At 54.5% G+C, this 20,526-nt stretch overlaps 1 protein-coding gene across 4 annotated transcripts in view; it reads right to left on the reverse strand.

Moving 5' to 3' along the window:
• Positions 1-20,526, reverse strand: part of TNRC6C (trinucleotide repeat containing adaptor 6C) — a 72,485-nt gene that overhangs the window by 10,435 nt on the left and 41,524 nt on the right. For 3 of the 4 annotated variants that reach the window (XM_037064463.1, XM_037064473.1, XM_037064446.1), the window contains 13 exons: positions 17,313-17,528; positions 15,578-15,744; positions 12,844-12,924; positions 11,619-11,676; positions 9,846-9,988; positions 9,501-9,650; positions 8,117-8,260; positions 7,307-7,426; positions 6,432-6,515; positions 5,975-6,206; positions 2,813-2,980; positions 1,756-1,947; positions 1,003-1,146 (listed from right to left, as the gene is read on the reverse strand). In XM_037064463.1, the coding sequence (XP_036920358.1) occupies positions 1,003-1,146; positions 1,756-1,947; positions 2,813-2,980; positions 5,975-6,206; positions 6,432-6,515; positions 7,307-7,426; positions 8,117-8,260; positions 9,501-9,650; positions 9,846-9,988; positions 11,619-11,676; positions 12,844-12,924; positions 15,578-15,744; positions 17,313-17,528 (1,899 nt within the window). The remainder of the gene's footprint in view (positions 1-1,002; positions 1,147-1,755; positions 1,948-2,812; positions 2,981-5,974; positions 6,207-6,431; positions 6,516-7,306; positions 7,427-8,116; positions 8,261-9,500; positions 9,651-9,845; positions 9,989-11,618; positions 11,677-12,843; positions 12,925-15,577; positions 15,745-17,312; positions 17,529-20,526) is intronic. The other variant, XM_037064455.1, reaches the window with a different exon arrangement.

The raw sequence follows: 20,526 nt of genomic DNA on the forward strand, positions 1-20,526 counted from the left end.
AGCGACCTTAGACACAGGGGAGACGGTTCTCTTTCGCCCCTCTCTTTAGCCAAATGGCCACGGGAGCAACAGAGGCCTCGGAGCACCGCCCCCGGGAGTGCCGGGGTGGGAGCACCTGCAGGAAAAGAACAGTGCAGACTCTCTGAGGCGAGACGCGGCAATGGCCCTCTCCCCCAGGGACCGCTAAGAGAGGACCTGCGCAGCGTTCTCACTTCTGGAAGGAAGCTGGGACGGGACACAGAGCTGCACGTGAAGACACCTGTGAGCAATGGACCCTCCTCATGCGAGCCCTGTTTGTTCATGTGTGCACGCCCACGTTTCTTTACGTCCTGGCCTTCCTAACACTTCAGTCTCAGATTTCTCTGAGGTTTTTCACAAGCCATTCTCAGCTCTTCCTGGAGAGACTCCTGCTGTCCACGGTCAGAGGGAAGCTGCATGTGGCCAAGCATGGGAAGTGGGCCCTCGGGTGCTCGGAGCCAACCTCAGAAACTGCTATGGTGGCCTTCCTCCCTGGTGGCAAATGCAAGGGACAGCAAGTTCCCAGCAGGCACTGCCTCCAGGACTTTAACCGCCCGCGCGCTTGCTTAGCGCCGTGCGGGGTGGGGGCAGATGGCGTGGGGAGAGGCGAGCACTCGGGCAGCAGCAGCTCACAGTGCTTGTCCAGACGGCCCACGGGTGGTGGGGATGTCGCCATTCCCACTGCGCTCCAGGAAGCAGCCGTGCCGCAGTGAGGCCCCGCCCGCTGTCGGCCACACCACACACCCCAGTTCAGGGCCACCGGGAAAGGCTGAGGTGGCCGTCACGTTGCTCACAAAGCACGTAGGTTAATAACCCTGCAAACCCTCCTCTGTCACCACGAGCACTACCTGGCTGCTCCTTGCGCTGCTAGAGAAGCTGCCCGCCCAGCTGCCTCCGGCTGTACCTGCTCAGCGCCCGCACTGCCACCCGGGGCTCTGCCGGGCACGGCGGAGCTTCCACGCGCGTGCGGGCAGCCCCTCTCACCTCCGCTCTTGAGGAGGTAGCGGTTGACATCCTGGATGGTGGTGTTGATGGTGGGCCCAGTGGGCACACTTCCGGGGGTGACGTCAGGGTCGTTCTCAGGATCTATGTTTTGAAGTCCTTTCCAAGGGACTCCAGGATGGAATTCTGGAAAATTCAAAGCAAAGATCAAAGCAGGAGCATTAGGAACCTTCACATTGCTCCACGACCACTTATAAAAATGGTATCATATTTAAAATGTTTTATTTATTTATTTTTTGGAGAGAGGGGAAGGGAAGGAGAGAGAAACATTGTATGTGGCTGCCTCTCACACAACCTACTGGGGACCTGACCTACCACCCAGGGAGGTGCCCGGACTGGGAATTGAACTGGCGACCCTTTGGTTCACAGCCTGTGCTCAATCCACTGAGCTATGCCAGCCAGAGCTGAAAATTTTAATAATCTGCTAAATGAATCAAACTTTTAATAATATGCTAATTAAGTCACTTTAGGCTTTCTTTCGTAAATCAGCCATCCTCTGGAACAAACTAGAACCAGGCATCACGGCCACCATGAAGGATGGCTCGGTTGGTGGGCTGAGACCCCAAACTCCAGATGGGACGCAGCCACCGCAGCACTGTGCCGACCTGTGGCTTTCCAGCGAGGAGGCCACCGCCGAGGGGCCGTCGCCACAGGACCCTTAGCTCGGGGCCTGGCTTCCCGGTCTCACTGCTCCCTGGGGCGCGCAGCGTGTTCTGACCCGCCGCCTGCTCTTACCTGGGGGCCAGTTGATGCTGGAGCCGTTCGAGACTTTCTCACTGTCAGATTTGGCACGTGACCAGCTATGGGGGACAGCCACCGGAGGACTGGCTGGTGACTCACTGTTCTGGATCAGATCGTACCGGCCATAGGAGTCGTCGATGGAGGACTTGGCCGGAGGCCCGACGCTCAGACCTCCAGGGATAGCACCTGCGGGCGCGGCGGGAGACGGCGCGTGAACGGGGCCCCGGGCCCTCCCTGCCAAGCACCAGGCCCGGCCCTCGTCCAGGGTGGGCTGTCAGGCGTGGTTAGCCCGGCACTCTGAGCATGACCGACTTCGTCCTTGGAAGGCCAACTCTTTAAGAGTTGTGTTGCTCGTCCCGCTGGACACCCTGATGGGACGCCCACCCATGGCGGGAAGCTGCCCAGGGAACCTCTCCCGGGACAGCTCGGGGGTCTCGTGCCAGCCTCCCGAGGCCGGCGAGCCCGCCTTGCCACGGTGTGCTGAGCTTGCTCTTGCGCGGGGAGGCGCCCTGACGGCACGCAGCGGCCGCCTTGGAGAACTCACCCTTAGACTTTTTCTTTTTAGGATGCTTTGGATCAAAAGAAAACGATACACTCTGTTATGTTCCCCTGCTGCCCGTGCTGCCATGAAACCCAGCCACGCTGAGCGCTGACGGAGGCCGCCCAGCTCTGGCCCTCACTAGCGTTCCTGCTGCTTCCTCCTTTCTAAGCTTTTGATTTTCTATTGCATTTCCCCCTTTTACTGAAAAACCTCTTTTCAGGAGATTGGACATTTCTGCCGAGGAGCGCAGGGCCAAATGAAAATGACGCAGGCTGCGACCTACGCCCTCTGCTGCTCTGGGGCATCTTCGGCCTCCTCTGGGCTGGCAGCTAAGGGCGGGGGCTGGGGTCTCAGGCAGCGGACCAGGGACCCGCTGGGACCTCACACCCTCTGCAGTGGAACGGGGTGTTTCTGTTCCACTCTCAGCACTGCCGCTGTGAAGACAAGTGCGGCCTGGGTGACAAGAGGAGAGGGCCCCACGCCGCGGCTGCGCACCGGGCTCAGCCGTACCGTGCTTGCCGGGGTTCTGGTCGAGAGGAGAAGCAGCACCGGGCACGTTATCCATAGGGTTGGGGTGTGTCCACTGAGGGAGGCGCGACTGGGACTGAGACGGGTCCTTCACCGGCAAACCGCCAGTCATGTCCATGCTGCCGACGCTCACGTTGGGGGTCAGTCCAGCTGCGGAGAGAGAGAGACACTGTCAGGGCAGGCCCCGCCCTCTGCAGGGCTGCTGCCTGAACCTGGTGCCCACAGCTGAGCCTGTGACACCCGTCACCGGCACAGGAGAGGAGCCACCACGCCTCTGTGAGATGGGAGAGGAGGAGAGTGGTCTTCACGGGAGGAAGACCAGCGGGTCTCTGCTCTCTCTTCTCAGTGCTCGGCATGGTCCTGAGGCTTCTCACTCACAGAAAAACAGAACAAGGCCAAGCCACTAGGGAAACCTCTTCTGATCTTAGGGTCTCTTACGGAAATCACTAGATCAAAACCTCTGAGCTGGGAGGAGTGGTCTGAAGGACCCCCTGGAACAAGCTGGTCGGGACAATCCAATTCTACTTTTAATGCACTACCTCTGCCGTCTGCTCGGAGGGCGTTTATGAACTCACTACCAAACCACTTTGGGGGAGCAGACCTATCTGAGAGTGTGCGTGCTGCGGCAGCCTCTGCTGGCGTGGTGTGCTGCCCTGGGTTTGCCTGGGGTTTCCAGCAATTCCCATCGCTGTGCTGGGGTAACGAAGGCAGGGAGGACGATGACGGGCGACAGGAAGGCTGGAGCAGAGTTTGGACGGGGACGCCAGTTCGGAGTGGACAGAACCACCACGGAGAGCGCAGCCCAGCAGGGCCGGGCGCCCCAAGCTGTGGGCCCGGCCCACAGGCCCTGGTGCACAGCGCCGGTGAGTGTCTGCCCTGAGTAGGGGGAGACTCAGCGATTTTGTTCTTCGCTTCAGTCAGAGCTGCAAACTCAATGCCTGCACGGGCCAAGTGGGCAGTGTGAGCCCAGGGGCAGTGGGCCGGTGGGTACAGCACTTGTCCCAAGCTGGCAGGTGCTGCCGGGCCCATGCGGAACGCAGCCTGAACGCCGCCATTCGAGAGCGGTGAGGAGCGACTTACACGTGAAACTCCAGTTTTTAAAGGTTGGCAGTGAACACACACGCACACCATGCAGACCTGACCAAAGACCTTCGCACGTGAGATGCTGCCTGATTGCAGGCTCTGCTTTCACGACCGCCTTCCTTTCCACTGGTGCACACCTGGCTGGGTGAGGGGTCAAACCCTGCAGCTGGGCCCTGGCCCCCATCCGAGCCTCCATCTCGTTCCTGTGCTCCTTCCACACGCCAGCCAGACTGCCCAGCTCTGGTCCACACCCACCCCCCACGCACTCCCCCTCCTGGACGAAGCTTCTCCTGACTGACATCCTACTTGCTTGGAGGTACAGGCTTCAGCCCTGCTCTCATTTGCTTCCTCATGCAAGGTGAATGGGACCACCCCCTTCTCTACAGCCCCGCGCCACACACTGGCTCTGAAGGGCACTTTCCCACGTTCGCGTGCCCGAGCGTCCTGTGGGGACAACATATTCTAGGAGTCAGTGTCACATGCAGAGGTCATGTGGGAAGGTGGGTGCGGGTGTGAGGAGTTCCGGCTGCTGAGAAAGACTGCCGAGCACCAACCAGCCTGGCAATTTTACAGGCTATGTTTCATATATCTTACTACCTATTTATTTTATAACCTTAATGCGGATATTATGAAAGTTTTTCCAAATTACTTTTCATCTAATTTTAAAGATTCACTGCACTATTTTTAAATTTGTGCTAAAGAAAAAAACCCCTCTCCATGGCAAAGATCAGTGCACTCTCCTCTCCAGAAGGCGGTTAAGAGGATGGGTGGCCACGCAGAAGCTGAAGTCAAAGCATTTCGGGACGACAGATGGAACTGAGTTTGTTCCCAAAACGACTATTCTTAGAAAAGAAGTGCTTACATGAAAGTACATGCTATGTGCTCGGCACTGTCCCGAGCATGTTACATATTAATTCGTTTAATCTTTTTCTTTAAAGATTTTATTTATTTACTTTTAGAGAAAGGAGAAGGGAGGGAGAAAGAATGGGAGAGAAACATCAGTGTGTGAGAGAGACATTGGTCAGCTGCCTCTCACATGCCCCCTACAGGGGACCTGGCCTGCGACCCAGGCATGTTCCCTGACTGGCTATCGAACCAGCGACCTTTCGGTTCTCAGGCCGGCTCTCAATCCATTGAACCACACCAGCCAGGGCTGATTCGTTTAATCTTTAAAAGAACCCCCTGAGGCCTGCATATTCCCACTTTATAGATGGGGAAGTTGAGACAGAAGAACAGCCAGCCACGGTGCACAAGCGAGCTGTGGGTGCGGGGTTGGGATCCAGCCTGGCAGCCCCATCCCCAAGACGGGTCTTCCTGCTCAGACCCTCCTGCTCCTCACCACGAAGGGCAGCGGTGGGCGGGCCAGTGACACGGGGACGGGACAGTCACGGCTTGGCATGCACTCTCGTTTCACACCGAAGACACGCCATGTCCGCCCACGTCCGAGGGAGGGGCTCCGTGTTCGGAATACACGGATTTCCAGAGACGGCCAGCAGCAGGACAGGAAGGGGCCCTGGCAGCCGGCAGCAAGTTCACCCCGACTCCCCAGGCCTCTGCCCTTTGGATGCGGGTCTCCCTGGTTCTGACTCTGGTCGGGCAGCTCTAGACCCTCAGCCCCCGGCAGACGGGTAGCCTGTGCCCTCTATTGACCTGAAGGTGTCAAGTGCTGAGCTGCCCCTTACTGCTCAGGGCTCAATGCCCACATGCTGATCTGGCTGATTTCACCTCCTATCACTTTAAAGCAGTGCCTGGCTCACAGAAATCTGGACACCTGTACCGGAAAACCGTGCTGCCCCCTTCCCTGCAGCTGAGGCTGGGGGACAGCGGCAGCTAAGGAAAGCCAGGAGCAACGCAGGAGCAGAGCAGACTGCACATTCAACAAGGGGCACGAGGTAACCTGGGGACTTTCGCCAGCCCTGCTTAAAAGATTCCACACCGGAAGTACTTATAGCTGTCCCGTTGAGTATGAAGCCCGAGAGCCGCTCTCCGCCTGTCGGGAACGGTGTGTCCCGCACGGACTGGGCCACCACACATGGGCAGACTCAGAACACAGAGACTCACCGAGAGGGTAAGGAGCGAAGGTGCTGGGCGAAGACTGCTGCTCTTTGGTCTGCAGGTCGGGCAGGCCGGGGGCCTGAGGGTGCGGGGGGAAGCTGTCCATGGCCGGCTTGCCTGCAGAAGGGTGCAGAGACAGGTGCGGCGGGGGCGGCGGCGGCTTCACGAGCAGGGCCTGGGCCAGCTGGCGCTGCTGCTGCTGAATCTGCTGCTGCAGGTTAGTGATTGTGCGCGCAACCTGGTGGCAGACATGCGCATGTGAGCGGGGGGCAGTGATCCCTGTCACCCCTTTGTCAGTCCCCACTGCCAGCCTCCTCCCAAACCCAGGTGACCTCAAGCCTCACAGACGGGGAGGCTACGTGGGAGAAAAGCCCATGACAATGGACCAGCCCAGCAACTGGTGTCTCCTGGAGCAGCGAGGGACTCGCGCTCACGGACCCACTGAGCCCGGGACGGCACCCACTTGCTGCTCTTGCTGTCTCATGGGTCCGGACACGTTCCGCTGGGCCTGGAGCATCTGCTGCTGGATTTGTAAACGTTGGTACGCCTGCCGACAGAGAGGGCAACCAAACACCGTGAGACGGCCACCAGCAAGGGGTTCCCCTCAGGACACTGGTATGGCTGCGTCTCGGTCCCCTCACCACACTGTGGTTTAAACACTCTGTGTGTCAAGGAACCTTTCTGGAAGGAGAAGTGCCTTCCCAAAGCCCAGGGCACGGGGTCCTGGAGAGCGCCCCAGGCAGTACCCCCACTGAGTGCTGGTGCTGGGGCATGCCAGTGAGTGTTTGCAGTGAATGAGGAGACCAGAATTCCTCCGGTCAATTGGACAAACTAAAATGAAAATGAAATGAGGGTAAGACGAAAAAACATTTCTTCTCCCAATGACACAGACTACAGCTGTCTGCAACAGCTCGGGGGTGGGGGTGGACGGTGGCGAGCGCCGCCCGGGCAGGGACACTGCAAGTTCGCGGCTCGGCAGTCCGGTCGGGAGTGACACAGAACCCGCCCACGAGCCACCACAGTGACTGTGACACTCTTCTGCGTGCAGATGCTGAAGGTTTGGTCGTCTGTTTACAAATGTTGCTCAATATCATCAATTTTTTCATATGACATGGATTTTCTGGGAACCAATTTTTGGCAAGAGGATATATTAAAATAAAATCCGAGCAAATGGGGGACTACACTATTGGAAACGCCTCCTTAATCTGCAAATCACGAAGGAATAAAAGACTTCTTGTACGTGAACCCTACAGGACCTAAAATGCAATCTTAGAGCGCACTGCAGTGTTCTTCCGCCCACTTTCCTGGAAAACACGTGGGCCTGGTGCGTCCACTCACCAGCTGCAGCTGATAGAGCTGGCTCAACATCGTCATGTGCTGAGGGTTAACCGGCGAGGTCAATAGTGCAGGGTTGAGACCAATGTTTTTTGCTGCAAACTGCAAAAGCTGTGCTTGAACCTGTGCGACACAAAACAGGCCCGGAGGCAGGGGCGGCCGTGAGAGCGTCGTCTTCTCTGCATCCCTCCTGCATCCAGAACCGCCGACTGAGCGGCGCCTAATTTGTCTCACGAGTGAACATTACAACACTTGTGGGCCTTTTAGCGTTAGTGAACATGCTTCTGTGAAGAATAAGGGGGGCCAGAGGGGAGAAGAGAAGGGGGGGGAGGAGGAAGGAAAGAGAGTTCTTCCTCCAAATATTCTAGGTAGGTATTAACTTTCTACTCTCCTTTCTAGGAGTTACTCTGGGTCACCCGGCACAGTGACAACGGGTGGCCCAATGGAAGGACTGCAGGCCGTGCAGGGGAGTCCCAGGGAAGGAGTCACTGTCGCTCAGGTCAGACCTCTCAAGGAAGGCAGGTGCGCACCTCCTGGTCGGTGGCACCCTGCCCCCACAAGCGGGTCCCCTGCCAGGGCAGGCAGCAGCCCCTGCTCGTGGGAAGAAGCGGACACTCCTCTCGGCGAGCACCCTGCCCCAGCCTCCCTCGTGGTGCATGCACCTGTGTAGCTCTGCCAGCCCTGGCCTTGACGGACAACGGTCAAGGGCACCCCTTTGCCTGGAACTCGCTGCCCTGAGCCAATCAGGGGCCGGCCACTGGACTGCAATATTCCCCACTGTGAGCTCTGTCCCTGTCCGCCACCGGGTCTGACCTGAGGGGATAGAAACTGAGGCACTTGCGCACGGAGACCGGGCTGGGAGGGGTTCAGCGGCGGCATGGGCGGCTGCGGCGGCGGCACGCTCCTGGCTTGTGCTGCTCCGCTGCTGCCGAACACGCCCAGACCGCCACTCGGGATCTGCAGGGGACGGAGGGGACAGGGTCATCAGAGTCGGGACTACAGACACAAGGTGGCAAACAATCTGTTTTCCTAAATGGGAATGCAGCGTGGTCTCCAATCCCTTCTATAACTCCCACCAGAGTGTCTATTTGCTAACTGTGGTTTAAACGGGCTATGGGTGATGAGAATCCATCCAGGGAGCTGGCCTGCGTTTAAACCACAGACGACATACAGCTACTGAATAATGCGTGTCCCCAAAAGGGTGAGTTAGAAGGTGCGGGGGAAGAGCCAAATTTCCACACAGGAAACATCTCTTAGTCCCGGTGGCGAGCCCTGAAATCGCATAAACAGACACATCCAGCCAGTGAACCGCACTGAGCACTGCGCCGATCACTCGGTGGGGCATGGGGCCTGACAGGCGCTGCAATGGAGCCGTGGCCTGCGGGTGGCAGGCGTCCCACTGAACTGCCTGGGGCTGGCTGTGTCAGGCCCCGAGGGTCAGGCAGCCTGGGATGCTGCAGACAGTGCAAGATGCACTGCTGACAGTCGGCCAGGACCACAGGCACATGCCTGGGAGTGTCCGGACACCCTACGTGCCACAGCAGCTACTTAGAGTCTCAAACGTGTGCATGGGGCCTCGGCCACGAGGAAATCAACAGGAGGAGGTGTTCTCCAGATGGGATGGGCACGGTTTGCCCACACACTCTTTCATTCAGGGGAATCTGGGGCAGGAAAGGGACACGGAACAGCCAGCCATCAATCAAAACCCTCAGGTCCGCCCTCCAGTGCTGACTGACAGTGACTTTCACTTCCCCACAAGTGTCAAAGGCCGGGGAAAGTGCTAACGGGGCTCTGAAGGGCACCGAGAACCTTACAAGAGACGTCCTCTCTCTTTCTGAGAAAAGGGGGCAAAGCGGTGTTTTTCAGCAGAGGAAGACATTTAAGGTTTCGATTTATGTGCCATTTAAATGAGCAGTAAGTTAGCACCAAGGGTGCGGAACTCAAACCCACTTTAGTCACATGGGAAAAGAAATACAATTTTGAAGCACTTCCTCCCATATGGTTAAATCTTGGGAACCGAGTTCGAGCCCCGACTCCACTGTCACGTGAAAGACAGTGTCCACAGTGTTTTAACCACCCTCCCGCGTTCGACCACACTTCAGAACTTGCCGTCAATCAAAGCACAAAAGGCCGTGTCCCGGTGTTTTCAGAGGCAAGCAAAACAGAGGCCACACCGTTCCCCCACCAGTGGCCTTACCTGTCGAGAAGAATTCAAGTTTTGCATGCCCAGCCCTGAGGCAATCCCGCCCAGGGCCTGATTAGGGAGTGCACTGTTTGAAAGGGGGGGCTTCAGGCTTGGCGAAGGCAAAAATGGTGAAGTCGTGGGCTCTTCCACAAGGCCGCCGTCCTGAACGGAGAAAGACAGGGTGAGCCGTGTGCGGTGCCCACCCGCAGACAGGGCGCACAGCAGCTTCCCAAGGACATGTGCAGGACCCAGGATGTGCATGAAAAAAGAAGAGCAAAAAATGCAGCAGCGGAACAGAGCCCGATAAAATGAAAAACACCTCGTTACACAGACAGACAAAAATACCTAAGTTCATACCTTGTCAAGGAAGGTGGGGCGGTCCACGGAAGACTCTTTGGAGATTGGTGGGCGGCAGCCAAGGGGTTTGGTGACCATTCCATTGTAGTCGGTCACTCCCAGTCCACGCTTGTCCATGTCCACCTTCTTTTCCAGCAGAGCACCTAGAGCACGCCAGAAACTCCTGAGACAAGATGCCCGAGGACCGGCCGTGACACCGAGTGCCAGACCCTCGACCCCCAGAAAACGGGGAGGCCCTGCTCTCAGCCCTCGCTCCATCTGGCCGCACTGCCCCTTGGGCTGGGCTGTGCTCTTCCCAGGACCACCCCCTTCAGTGGCATTTTCTCAGAGGTGACTTCCCTGAGCCATCCATCTAGCATAGCTGCCCTGTCCCCCGACAACCACGATTTCCATTTGCTGGGTCCCCCCAGTTGCAAGGGCTCTTTGAGTGGTGGGGGACTCTTTGAGTGGCCCCAGGGCTCTCCACCCGGTGAGCCTGCCTATTTGGCTTTCACCAACTCTGCCGTTTCACAATGGCAAGAAGTGAGAAGTGACCCCCAGCTCAGAGGGGGTCAGGCAGCTCAGAGCTGCCTGTTCTCTGGCAGCTCCTGCCCTGCACGCAGTTACGAAATTCATTCCCCGTTGGCAGTCCCTGTCCTCGTGTGCTCGTCTACTACCACTGTCTTCTGGTGGCCCAGACTGACGACCGCGGCGTCGTCGGGCCCCCTCTGCAGTGCGATGGACACTGACTGCCGGGCACAACGCCCCCACCCACCAGGACGATGCCCCCGCCCCGCCCCTGACAGCAGATCAGTGCTCCCTGGGGTCCACTTAGTGCCACATTTGCACATCTTGGTGCTCCCGGTTAGTGTTGCTGTCCCTGAGCGGGAAGCCACGACACGCCCCACGGCGCCCCATGGAGGGAGCATGCGGGTCAGACGGGCCTGCTCAGGTGGAGGGACGGGGCTCTCGGACACTGATTCAGCGCTGACAGGCCAACGACGCAGCGCCTCCGGGAAAAGGCGAGGCGAGCCGCCGCCTGTGCGCAGGGCTGCCCAGGCAGAGCGGTGAAGCTGCGGGCAGGACGTGGCCCCACAAGGCGACCGACTAAACAGTGTGTAGCCAGCAGCACAGTGTGAGTCTAAAGGCCAAAGAAAGCTACGGTCACCTCACCCATGGAAATGTTAAACCCCCGTCAGCCAATTTTCATTATTAAGAAATATGGCGTATAGTCATTTGTGAGAAACATGCATTAAATAGGGTCTTCAAACGGAGACACGGTGAAAGGAGGCCAGGGACCCGTGGGTTGACCGGAGTGCGGTGGCTGGAGGCCAGCAGGCCCTGGCCCAGTGTCTGCACCGACCCCATGTTTCAGAGTTTCTAACGTGACAGTTACGGTCCGAGGCGGCTGCAGAACCAAGGCAGCTCCTGGCAGCCTCAGCCAGAGCCGGGGCTCAGCCTGCGCGGCGTGAAGGCCGGCGTGTGGTGTGCTGCCTCTCTCCACGGGTGTCCTTACTACCTCCCTCAAAAGGGGGAAAAACCTCCTGCATTTGTTGAAGCTCTGGAAGAAGACGAAGAAAGCAAATGTGGTTCACGGTGGCCTTTGGTCATTTGTCCCCACAGCCACTCGTCCCGAAACCTGCTCGGGGCTTAGGGCATATCACACAGTTCCTCCTGCGCTGGGGCCTGGTCCTGTAAACCCAGCACGGATTCTACCACTAACCCACGGCTGCAGTGACACGCTCACTTCTGGAACCTCTAAAGGAGCGAACTTCAAGTGCGCGTATTACTCACTCATGGCCTGATCGAGATTCATATTACTACTCTTCAAGGCCTCTTCAGCTGGCTCTCTCTGTGGGGAAAACGGAGGTTTCATTAGACTGGCATGTTAGCAAAGGGAAATGCTTATAAAGAGTTGGTCACTTATCAGCTTAGGGAAGGGCTCGTTATTAACCTAATATTATTATGTTTCGGAACCGGAAATACCTTCCTTCACTGTTGCAGTTGGAGAATGTTTTGAGCTTAAAAAGCCCCCGGAAGGAGACAGCGCCCCGAGCCGACTCTGGAGCAGAGCCTGCACCTCACACTTCCATGCACTGTGCCCTGGAGCGAGGCGGACACCTCTGCCGGGACAGCAGGGCCGCTGCCACGGACTCCTGCAGACTGGGGGCAGGACGGCCCCGCACCACAAGCCACCGTGCCCCCGGCCCTTCTGCTGGCAGCTGTGCACGTGGTGACGTGAGAGTTGGAGTGTGGCGCTCCACCCTCTCCTTCATGGACTCCGGGCTCTGGGGTTAAGGGGCTCACTGTGCTAACTGCCAACTGTCCCTCTGCCTGGCCTCAGTCTCCCCCCGTGACCCGCGGGGCCCCGGACCCTGCTCAGTGTGGGGAGGGCTGTGCCCGCGTGGAGCAGGCAGCTCCCTCTTCCAGACTGGGCCACTCTGCACTCTCTCCTAGCAGACATCCACAACGGTCAGAAGATAAACACCCACTTAATACATGTGTGGGGACAAGACATTTGAAGGGACTACGTGGCAGATGTAGGCGGTACCCCTTGTTCTCTGTCATGTGACCGCAGGGTCTGAACGGACTGTGACCCACTTCCAGAGGGACGTCCGTGATTCTGAGCTCCTCACACGTCACCTGAAACTCAGGAACCACACAGGGTCCTGAGGGTTCTTTTTCTGGATGTGAAGCTTTTCCTCTACACCAAGTTTTCTCTTGTGATTTTTGTCAATCTATTGTATAAACTAACAAAAATTCACTTTTAACAAATTATGAATGAAACGGTAAGACTGCATAAACCAACGAAAATCTGATTCTAGGCAAAGGCCCTCGCGCCTTTCTCGATAGAGGGGGTACAGCTGGGCTCAAAGCAGCGAGGCCCAACACAAGCACCACGATGAAAGGGAGTTTCCTCGTCACACGGGACGAGTGCAGAAAGGACACGAAGGGGACCGTGTGGGAGGGGACCCATGGAGCACGGAGGGGTGCAGTAGAACGAGAGAGAGCCAGTCACCGGGAAGCCCATGTCCGTGAGTTGTTTGATGAGCCGGTTCAGGATCCAGGCCTCGTCCTGCTTGCCAGACGCTTTCACGCCCTGGAACGAAGTGTGGGCAGGGGCATCTGTGAGTACATTTTATGCACTTCTTCCAGACGTGGGAGACACCGAAAATTCACATTACTTTTTTTTTTAAAGATTTTATTTATTTATCTTTAGAGGGGTAGGGAAGGAGAGAAGTATCAATGTATGGTTGCCTCTCATGAGTCCCCTGCTGGGAGTTGAACTGCTATCCTCTGGTTCGCAGGCCCACACTCAATCCACTGAGCTACACCAGCCAGGGCCTCACAGAACTTTTAAAGTCACAGCATCTCTCTGGACTCATGTTGAAGTGAGCTGTGTTCTAGGAGGTCCCCGACAACGTTTTGTGGCTGGCTCTGCGGGGTGCTGTGGGGCACCTGCAGGTGGGCACGCAGGGGATGTGTGGATTTAAAGCAAGATAATTCTGTGCCCGACAATGACTTCAGTCCGTCACAAGCAGGCCCGCGCCACTTCCAGTAGGAGGGACTGCAGGGAGCGCTCCCCGCAACACGGCCTCTGCTCACAGCTACACCACGTCCCCCTTCCACAAGCTTTATTCTAAAAGACGACGGAACACAGGGGGCCCTTCCAACAGAACAAACTAGGTAGGAAGAAGGAAGGAACAGAAGAACCTGTCAGTTTTATCAGCTCTTCCTCGCTCACAGCCCTGGGGCTCCCCTCTCACTCTCCAGCCACAAAGCCTGTGACGCTGCCCTGCTGCCACCGTAAGGCCTAAGTCCTCCTCCCGGGGCTTTCCAGAATGGAGCCTGCCAGGACCACAGGCCGGGGGGTGTCCCCCGCAAGGTGCTGCCTGAGCGGCTCCCTGGACGCCACAGCGTTTCATTCCCCGCGCGCTGCGGCTGGCCTCCCACCAGCCGGTGACTTGCCAGCCTGCTTGTAGGAAGACTCCCCTCCTTGATGTCTGCAAGCTCAGCTACCCCTTCTGACCGAGAACCCTGATTTTAGCCTCCGGGTTCCACTCACTGATAACTGAACGCCCTTCTCAATGAAAACCTGCTTCAACACTCACTCTGTTTCCACGACTTGCCAGTGGTGGGAAGGCACACACGAAAGCGCCCCCGCCGGCTGCACACCCGCCCGGTTCCTGCTCTCTCCAAGGAAAGCCCACTCTGAGCAGTGCCTCACTTACTCCTGCAGACCTTTTAGTTCTATGGAAGGCACAAGTGCATGAGTGCTCACACTCAGGCACACTTGTGTCTTTTCTCCCCCTCCTCCAAAGTGACATGATACTGCAGTACTGCACGCAAGTGTATTACACTCACTTTTTATGCATTTTACCCTTTTTATTCACCACTATATTTCAGTGATCTTTTCCTATCAATATATCTATATGGAATTTCTTTTAAAGTATCTGTCTACCTTTCTATAATACGGATGTGGCCTACCTGAACCAGTTACCCCATAAACGTACATTTAATTTTTTTTGCTCAAAAATGCTACAACAGAAAACTGTGTACAATGTCACTTGCTAGACCCATGACCAGTGGGAGTGCCACGCAGAGCTGCTCACTCTGGCGGACGGAACCACACACCCTCCGCTGGGTGGCGCTCCTGCGCGGGCTGCCTGTGACGTGGGGCGGCATAGCTTTCTTGGCGCTTTGCAAGGAGAGCCTGTTTATTAAATCAGCATTCTGTAGCGTCTGAGATTAAAAATGGCATCTCCTTCAGCTGTTTTAGACTGAACACCACAAGCCAGGCTGACAGCCTTCCCTGGTTTAAGGGCTATTTGTATTCTATTTTCATAAATCATCTGTTTGCACTCTTCGCTTGTTTTCCGTTGGGTTACTGGTTGGCTTTCAGTTTCTGGGGCCTTCTTTATACACCAGGGAGAGCAGCCTTCTCCTTGACATGAATTACAAATCCTTTTTTGCAGCTGGGCATTTGTCCTCTGACCTTGAGCAGGGCACTTCTACCAGGCGGTCTGTATCTTTGCCTGCCGCAGGTTACCAGTCTTTCACTCCCGGCTCTGAGGCTCTCGCCACAGTTAGAAAGGCCGCTCCCACCGCAATACTGCCTGGAAACTATCCCACACTCTATCTTTTTATTTTTCATACTTAAATGTGCGACCTACTTAGGGGACCTCGTGGTGCATATCGTACTTAAGCTTTCCCAGAGGGTGGCTGCACATTTCAGGACGACGAAACAGTCCATCCTGGGAGCCCACGGGCTTCGGAGGCCCGAGACCCCACTGCTGCCCCTTAGCAATGACAGAGCCTAAGGAACTGAGGGTCACGCCTACCAATACTCATTGCAAATGAAAACCAATAAATTAGAAAAAGTTGTTTAAAAACTAACAAGCGCATCATGTTAATGTAAGGTATCGAAGTGGAAACAGCCTTGTTCTGAAACAGACTCTAGAGGGAGAAGGTGGGAGAAGCAAGGTGCTGCCGTGCGCACGGCCGGGTGTCCTGACCCACTGGCTCCCCAGGCACAGCCGGATTCTCCCGTCTGTCTCCGCACCTGCTCTGCTGCGAGAGCCATCCCATGGTCTCCAGAACGCCCCACCCTACGCTTAGGAGAGACCCCCGACAGGCTCTCGGGGACCTCCCAGGGCCCTCAGGACCTCAGGTTGACCTTTAATTGCTGAGGGTGTTGTGTGAAGCTGAGTGCGTGGCTGAGGGAGTCGCCCGCCCCCCGAGAGTGCGCACACCTTCTGGAGTCCTTTTTTGGGGGCGTTCCCCCAGGAGCTGCAGGAGGAGGCGCTTTCCTGGGAGGCAGCACTGTTCCATACGCCCCCTTCTTCGTCTTCCCACTGACTGGGGCCGAGGTTCACGTCGTCCCCACCACTGCCCCAGGCTTCTTGCATAGATTTTGAAGCTAGAAAGAGAGCGAACATGAACTCATCAAATTCATCATTCCTGAAGCAGACAAGGCTCGCGACAGCGTCATTTGGGAGCCCCAGACCTGAGAGCCGAACAGACGGGCTTTTTTGTTCAAACACCAGCCCTTTCTAGTCTGTGCTGTTCCAAACCCCTGGAGCGGACTATAGGTCATGTGGATGCACGAACATTTTCACACTGAACTCTGGGCCATAGGAGAGAGTGGCCATCTCTACAAGGACGATGGCCAGCCACACACAGAGCCCCGAAAATGTCACTGCTGGGCCGAGCCTGCAGCAGTCGGCTGTGTTAGCCAGTGCTCCTTGCGCTGGGGACTGTGAGGGCCGGGGCAGGTCTGAGGCTGGATCCTGAGGCCTCTGTTTCTGACAGAGGAGCTGCCCCAGAATAACTGGAAGGGGACAGCTGACGCCCCAGGCTGGTGGAGTGACAGGCTGAGCACTGAGTTTTTATTTCAGGATATCATTTTTTCTCCTTTCTTAAAATACAAAATGATTTTGGGGGTAAAATTTAACTAAAGTTTTCACTTCCTGGGAGGACTTGAAGTAGGCCAAAGATGGGGGTGGCACGGTCAGCCGCAGACGTACGAGGTCGACGGGGGCGTCATCGGGCTTCTGAGGACCAATCAGAAGGACAGACTTGCTGCCTCCAAATGGCACATGGCCCTCAACACCCAGAAGCTAACTTCTCCTTCAGCTGCATAACAAGGAGCAACAGGAATGGAATAAATAACCCCGCAAGACGGTAGACACAGAGCATGCTACCCAGCGTCAGCCAGGGACCAAAACGCTGGCCAACCAAGTCGCCCTTTCAGATCCGAGACACATGGCACGTCCACAGAAAATGTGCAGCTGCTGCGGCCGCGTGAACAGTTGATTCTAACCTCAGACTCAACCCGCATCTCACACTGATGTGAAAAGGACCACACTGTCACACACCCGCACCTCAGAGGAGGATTCCTCTTGGTAAACGCGCTCTGAACATCTGTAAGAATACATTTTTATATGTGCACTTATGACACTTTCAGATAATGGGAGGAAAACGCAGCACATTTTTCACCACTTGAAAAAAGAAAAGAAAAGGGGAAAACCATGAACCTGGAATACCCAGAGCAGAATTTTGTTTCCAAGACAAAAGCAAGGCAAGACATACTGGAGCGCGGGGCAGTGCGGTGTGTTTCGAACCCGGCCGCCGTGCCTAGTGACCCGGCGCTCCGCCCACTCACGGCGCAGCCAGGGCGCCCGAGCTGAAGGAGCACGGGGGCTGCGACTGCGCGGGCAGGTGTGCTGTGTTGTTCTGATCCTTTAAATGACTTACTTTTCCAAAAGGGGAGCTGGGCTTCTGGTGAAGCTCCTTGCTTGTGTATCAGACACAGCAAATATTTCTTCACGGCCTTAGTTTAATGTTAGTTTTAGAGTGTAAATAAAATGAGGAAAGTGTCCTAAAACGTAATTCCTAAAATTCAACAGAAAGTATCCCTCTGGATGAGCTGCTCCGGCCCATCTCTGAACTGCCCAACCAGGGCGGGCGGGTGGACGCTTGTCCTACCTGGTTTGCACAGGGCTGGGGCTGGGGCTGGCGCGCCGGCTCTGCCAAACGTCACTGCCGGCTCCGTGGGCTGCTCTCCCCACCCGCTGCCGCTGCTGGGTGGCTTGCCCCAGGCTGCCGTGCCGTTATCGACCAAGGTAGAAGGGGAGGGTGGCTCTCCCCACGAGTTCTCAGCCTTTGAGTGAACATTGGGCATCTCTCCCCAGCCTGACGAAGCTGAGAAGGTGCCAGGGAGAGAGAGCAACAAAAGTGAAACAGAGAAAGTAAAAACAGCAATTTCAAATCCAAAGCAATTGTGAGATAATCTATCTTTAGCAGGGTTTTTAGTAGAAAGTGAAAAGGACATAGTAAATCTAATCAGATTTGTTTAGCTTCTTACGGTTTCAATTTTCTCACTCCTGACCCCATTAAAGACCATTACATTCACAGTATTTGCATCATAATAGGATTTAAAAGCACAGTTTAAAACTAAAGGTTAAGAAGGAGCTTTTTTACTCCTGGTATTATAGGTAACCACCTAAAGGAAAGGTTACATCGTTATACTATTGTTACAATTATTTGTTACAATTATTTGTTACATTATTTCCTTAAATGACAAGTTTATGAGTTGTAAATATATATTGAGAAATTACTTTTGCTTATCTTTTGACCAACCATCGAAGACCCAGATGCAGACAAAGAACCGGGAAGCGGCAGATTAAACAGGGACAGATAAAGGAGGGACAGAGAATATAGACAGTCCCCAGGTGCCACGGGGTGGGGGCAGGCCCCCCTCCCCCGGGTGAGTTAGAGCCGAGGCCTTTGTCTTTCAGATGGGAACCCCGTGGGGGAACTGTGGTCTGGGGTCTGGGCTGGGGGTGGCCCCAGCAGGCACACGGCGACTGCAAAGGTCCTCCCTCTGCCCAGTCCTGTCACCAGAGCTTGCGGATCCGGGACTGGCACCTGATCAGGGTACGTCCTGATACCAGACGGTCAGGCACTACCATCTACAGCACAGATGTCACAGGCCACAATACAGTCCCCCTCTACACTTCAGCAAGAAAACATTTTACGTTACGCACGTAAACCTCATCCCCCCAAAGCAACGCACGTTCTGATCATTGTGCTTCTGCCCACTCGCCCGCATGACAGTGCTGATGGCCACGACCATGGTTCGTGTCAGTTGTAATTTTCAGATTGATTCTGTTTCTCAGAGACAGAAACATGAGTGTTTTAAATGCTAACTGAATAGAAGAACGGAAGGCATAAAACGCAAATAGTTAATCACAGATTTTAAATTATTTGGTTGTAACATGGACATCACTATCTCAATTAGAAAACACGAATTTTCTGCCCTGGCTGGTGTAGCTCAGTGGAATGAGCATGGGCTTGTGAAGCAAAAGGTCGCCGGTTCGACTCCCGGTCAGGGCACATGCCTGGGTTGCAGGCCAGATCCCCAGTAGGGAACACAGGAGAGGCAACCACACACTGATGTTTCTCTCCCATTCTTTCTCCTTCCCTTCTCCTCTCTCTAAAAAATAAATAAATAAAATACTTAAAAAAAAACCTCCATGAATTTCCTGACTAAAAATAACACAGAATCAGTCCCCTTGACATGCTTTATTCTAATGAAATACAACAATATTCATTAGTGACCTAAGGACATTCAACCTCTGTGCTATTTTCATTGTTTCGTTTACTGATTTTAGAGAGAGAGGAAGAGAGAGACAGAGAGACTGATTTGTTCTGCTCATCTATGCGTCGACTGGTTGCTTCTCGTACGTGCCCTGACTGGGGACTGAGCTGGCAACTTTGGCGCACTGGGACGACGCTCTAAGCAACCAAGCGACCCGGCCAGGCCCTGGGTCATTTTTAATTGCAAGCTCTATGCTGAGCGATATATTATGTAAGTTATTACTAATAACAGGAAGGTCAGTCCTAGCCAGTTACTGTCAACAATCGCCAACTATAATATTTATTGTCTATGATCACACAGAAAAGAACAATGTATATCGGAAGAAGCAGTTTTGCAAAGTGAAGGGACAAAGTTAAATCCAGAAAATTAACATAGCTCATTCAAATTATCGGTGTTTTAGAATGATAATTTAGGGGTTACTAAAAGCCAATCAGTTGTAAAAATACTGATTTATTTAGGTAATTAAAGAATTCACCTAAACTTTATCACCCTTGTACGTCTATCTCTTTGAAAGGCAATATTACAAATTATTTAACTAAATCTAAACTAAGAGTAATATTTAAGACTATGGAAATTACAGTTTTTACAAAGAGTTTTTGATTCCTTATATTAAAGTGGTAGAAATGTCTACAGAATATTTTTTATAGAAGGCAAATGATTTGCAAGCATGTTTCAAAACCTTAAAAATAAATGGAAGAATAATCACTCACTCAAAAGCTAAAAATCGCAGTATTTCCACTTTAAGTTCATCTCTGGCAGGAATAGAATTTACCTACAATGCCAAACTGACACACATCGGGACACACACACATGGAATGTGCAGAAGACCCCAGAACAAATGCTGAAAACGGGCCCACTAGCTAATTCTGGTGAAAAGCAGGTGTCCCTGGCGCTGCAAGTAATCTCACACACGTACACATTACACACTATACCCTCACACACTACACACTACACCCTCACACACTACACACTACACCCTCACACACTACACACTACACCCTCACACACTACACACTATACTCTCACACACGTACCACTGCATACACTCTCCTGCTCAGTGTCTATCGGCGGGGTGACTTTGGCATCTTCTTTTGTTAATAATTTTAAGAGGTCTTTTAAAAGTTGGACTTAATGAGGCAGAACAAATTTCTATCTTATATTTAAAGCATTGACATTAAAATTTAAAAAATGGTCCTTCAATACAGGGTGGGGCAAAAGTAAGTTTATAGTTGTTCACATGAAAATAATACAAAACTTAGTAAGTAACACAAGGACAGAGTGTGCTTCGAGTACTCACCAATGCAAACCCCCTTTTGCCCCGCCTCGTACCACTGCTCTTGGCAAAACGCTTCTTCTGCAGAGCGGGGCTCACCCCTGGGGTCAGGAGCCACCCCCTCCCTTCTTCAATGGAGCAGACACAGTATCGGGAATAAGAGGACAACAATGCAACACCACCAGAGCACAGCGTTTCCCCTCGACTGTAAACACACACCTTCCACCTCCGCCGGAACAGGGAAGGCGAAGTGCCTCAGTGGCGCA

Source organism: Sturnira hondurensis, unplaced genomic scaffold, assembly GCF_014824575.4.
Source record: "Sturnira hondurensis isolate 20B ecotype Veracruz unplaced genomic scaffold, ASM1482457v3 Scaffold0001221, whole genome shotgun sequence".
Taxonomy (NCBI): Eukaryota; Metazoa; Chordata; class Mammalia; order Chiroptera; family Phyllostomidae; genus Sturnira; species Sturnira hondurensis.